The sequence below is a fragment of the Geospiza fortis genome, unplaced genomic scaffold (assembly GCF_000277835.1).
Source record: "Geospiza fortis unplaced genomic scaffold, GeoFor_1.0 scaffold596, whole genome shotgun sequence".
Classification (NCBI taxonomy): domain Eukaryota; kingdom Metazoa; phylum Chordata; class Aves; order Passeriformes; family Thraupidae; genus Geospiza; species Geospiza fortis.
In genome coordinates, this window is record NW_005054634.1 from 363,827 (window position 1) to 366,483 (window position 2,657).

General features: G+C 40.8%; 1 protein-coding gene across 1 annotated transcript in view; it reads left to right on the forward strand.

Annotated features, from left to right (window-relative positions):
• The window catches only part of ADAMTS1 (ADAM metallopeptidase with thrombospondin type 1 motif 1), a 30,711-nt gene extending 28,475 nt beyond the window's left edge, over window positions 1-2,236 (forward strand). Inside the window, exon 10 of the mRNA XM_031064802.1 lies at window positions 2-2,236. Coding sequence (XP_030920662.1) covers window positions 2-242 — 241 coding nt within the window. The 3' untranslated portion in view covers window positions 243-2,236. The remainder of the gene's footprint in view (window position 1) is intronic.
• Window positions 2,237-2,657: the final 421 nt, after the last annotated feature.

Here is a 2,657-nt window from a genome sequence, read left to right on the forward strand (position 1 = left end):
TGGCCGCCGACTGCGCCCGCGAGCTGAAGCCCAGCAACCTGCGGCCCTGTGCCGACGTGCCCTGCCCGCAGTGGCAGCTCGGGGACTGGTCCCCCTGCTCCAAGACGTGTGGGAAAGGCTTCAAGAAGAGGTTGTTGAAATGTGTCTCTTCCGACGGCAGCGTGCTGCCCCAAGAAAGCTGTGAGCCCTCCAAGAAACCCAAGCACCTGATAGACTTCTGCAACGCCACGGACTGCAACTAGATAGGACAGCTTGGGAAAAGCTAAAACAATTTTTTATTATTGTTATTTTATTTTATTTTTTTCCTTCAGACCAGTGCACTGAAAAACACAAAAGAGGGCTAGAGGCAGCACCTGTGTTTTTGCTTAAAAATTTCACGGTGAAGATCCATTGAGGTGGGACAGTGCAAACAGCTTGAATTGGCTTTGCATCCCAAAAATCCCCTGCCAACTGCAAATTGGATGGGATAGCAGACCCATGTTATTCTCTTTAGCAGATAAGGCCCAAAGGCATCAGAATTGCCTTTTTAAAAGTCTGTTATAAATTAAGCCAAATGTGAGCAGTGAGACACATTTCAGCAAAAATTTTGGGATTTGGTTATTTCTCCCTTCTTTTGGATTTATCTTGTGGTACTGATCAAATCCCCACGTGTAGGAAGGGGAGGGAAAAAGATAGCTTAAAATAGTTGGTCAGGGCTTACCTACCTCACAAAGGGCAAAAAACAAGATTGGAAAAGGAGCTTTAACTATATCATTCATGGCTGCTATTGTTTCAGAGAATAGTTTTATATAAAAATAAAGCCATATTCTCTACCTGTCAAGAGTAAGAAATACCAAGAACAAATATCAACTCCACAAATCACTAGAATTTCATAATTCTTTAAAAGTACCTTTGTCATCCCAGTGTGCCTGTCCATTTCTCTCAGCCACTCCAGTGCCATTGTGGTGACGTGTAATCCAGAGGCTTGGAAAAGTGGAAATCTGAGTCTGAGTAGTTGCTCTTTGTGCCTTCTGCATATACCTTCCACCGGCTTTTCTGATTCCAGCTTGGTCCTGCCTTCCTGCCAAACAGATCCATGGAGTGTGTGAGCATTCCAGTCATGTCTTCACACTCCAACCTTTGGCCTTACCCCAGCCAATGGATATTATTTGAGTTAAAAAGGAAGAAAAAAGAAATGTCTTCTGTTGCCTCTGCTGGGTTTGTAGAGCTCAGTCACTGATCAGGTGGGAAGGCAAAGCTGAGGGATAGCAGGTCCATCCACAGCGAAATGCCAGCATTCACATCATTGAAGATTGTGCCAGTCCATAGACCATGAGAGAATATGGCTTTCCATATGTATATAGTAAAATATATTACTATAGATTTTATATACTTCATAAGTATTTTATATTTCTCTCCCTTCTGGGAAGGGTTATAATTTGTAATAAATGCATATAATGAGTGTATTTATTTTTATACTTCTTGTCTAATGTGATCTTCTAAGTTATCGCTTTTTTAAAAGGACATATAACAAGGATAGAGTATTTATACAGTATAATATGTTACTAGAGGTAATAAATGAACCCTATAAATTCTGGAAGTGGAGTGTCTTTATTTCACTGGACTAAAACCAGTCCATGAAGCATAAAGAGTTTGGAATCTGAAGAAAATACTAAGCAAAAGGCAACTCATTACTTGTGTTAGTGAAGAGATTTGGAAAACTCTCCCCATAATGTCACACACTACCTTAAAAGAGGTAATTTTGTATTTTATTACTTAACCACTAACTCATCTATTCCAGAAAATGGAGTGCGACCATACTGATGCCACTGGCTGTAATAACAGCCTGGGGAGGGAGCAGCGCTGTCAGTCGTGTTCAGAACCAACAAAGTATGTACAAAGCAGCAGTTTTGCCTCCCTCTGGTGGGAAAGGAGCAGTCAGAAGCCAGAACCATTCATGAGCAGTCAGAGGTTTCCCTCACCAACCCCTGGAGAATTTCCCTCTCTAATTTTCTCCTGATGCTGCTTTTCCAAGAAGCACTGTGTGAATGAGCTGTTCTAACATGTTTTATGATGTTAAAATGCATCAAAAGCTGATTTTTGCTCCCTCATACCTGATCTCATCACCACTGCACTCAAGAGAAAATCTTCTGTTGGGCTCCACTGGTTTTTTGCCATGGAATTTGAGACATCAGTCATTTCTGGATACTTTTGGCTTTGTGTCATGTAAAAATCTATTAAAACTTCCTTTGCCAAAGTTTGGACTCTGTCTCTGCAGAAATAGTTCCTCTTTTATTCTGTGGATAAAGTCCTGGCCTCTCTGAATCTCAGAGAATTCTCATCACATCACACTTCATTGGGCATTGCTTTGAAGTGCAGAAATGCTGGGGAATATTTTATTCCCAACATTATTCAGGAGGCAGCCAATCCCTTTATGGTTTTATAAATAAATCTTTATAAATACAAGAAATAACTCTTTATTTGTATATATGGATATATATGTGCATATATATTTTATTCACCATCTAGGTTAGAAAATAACTGGGAGTTTGAAGAGGAGAAGAGTTATCCTGGAGCCTGCCAGACTGATGAGATGTGAAATTGTGGCTTCTCTGCTGGGTTAGCACTGTAAATGGTGTAACTAGAAAATGTGGAGTAGCTCATTTCCTCTGGCACTG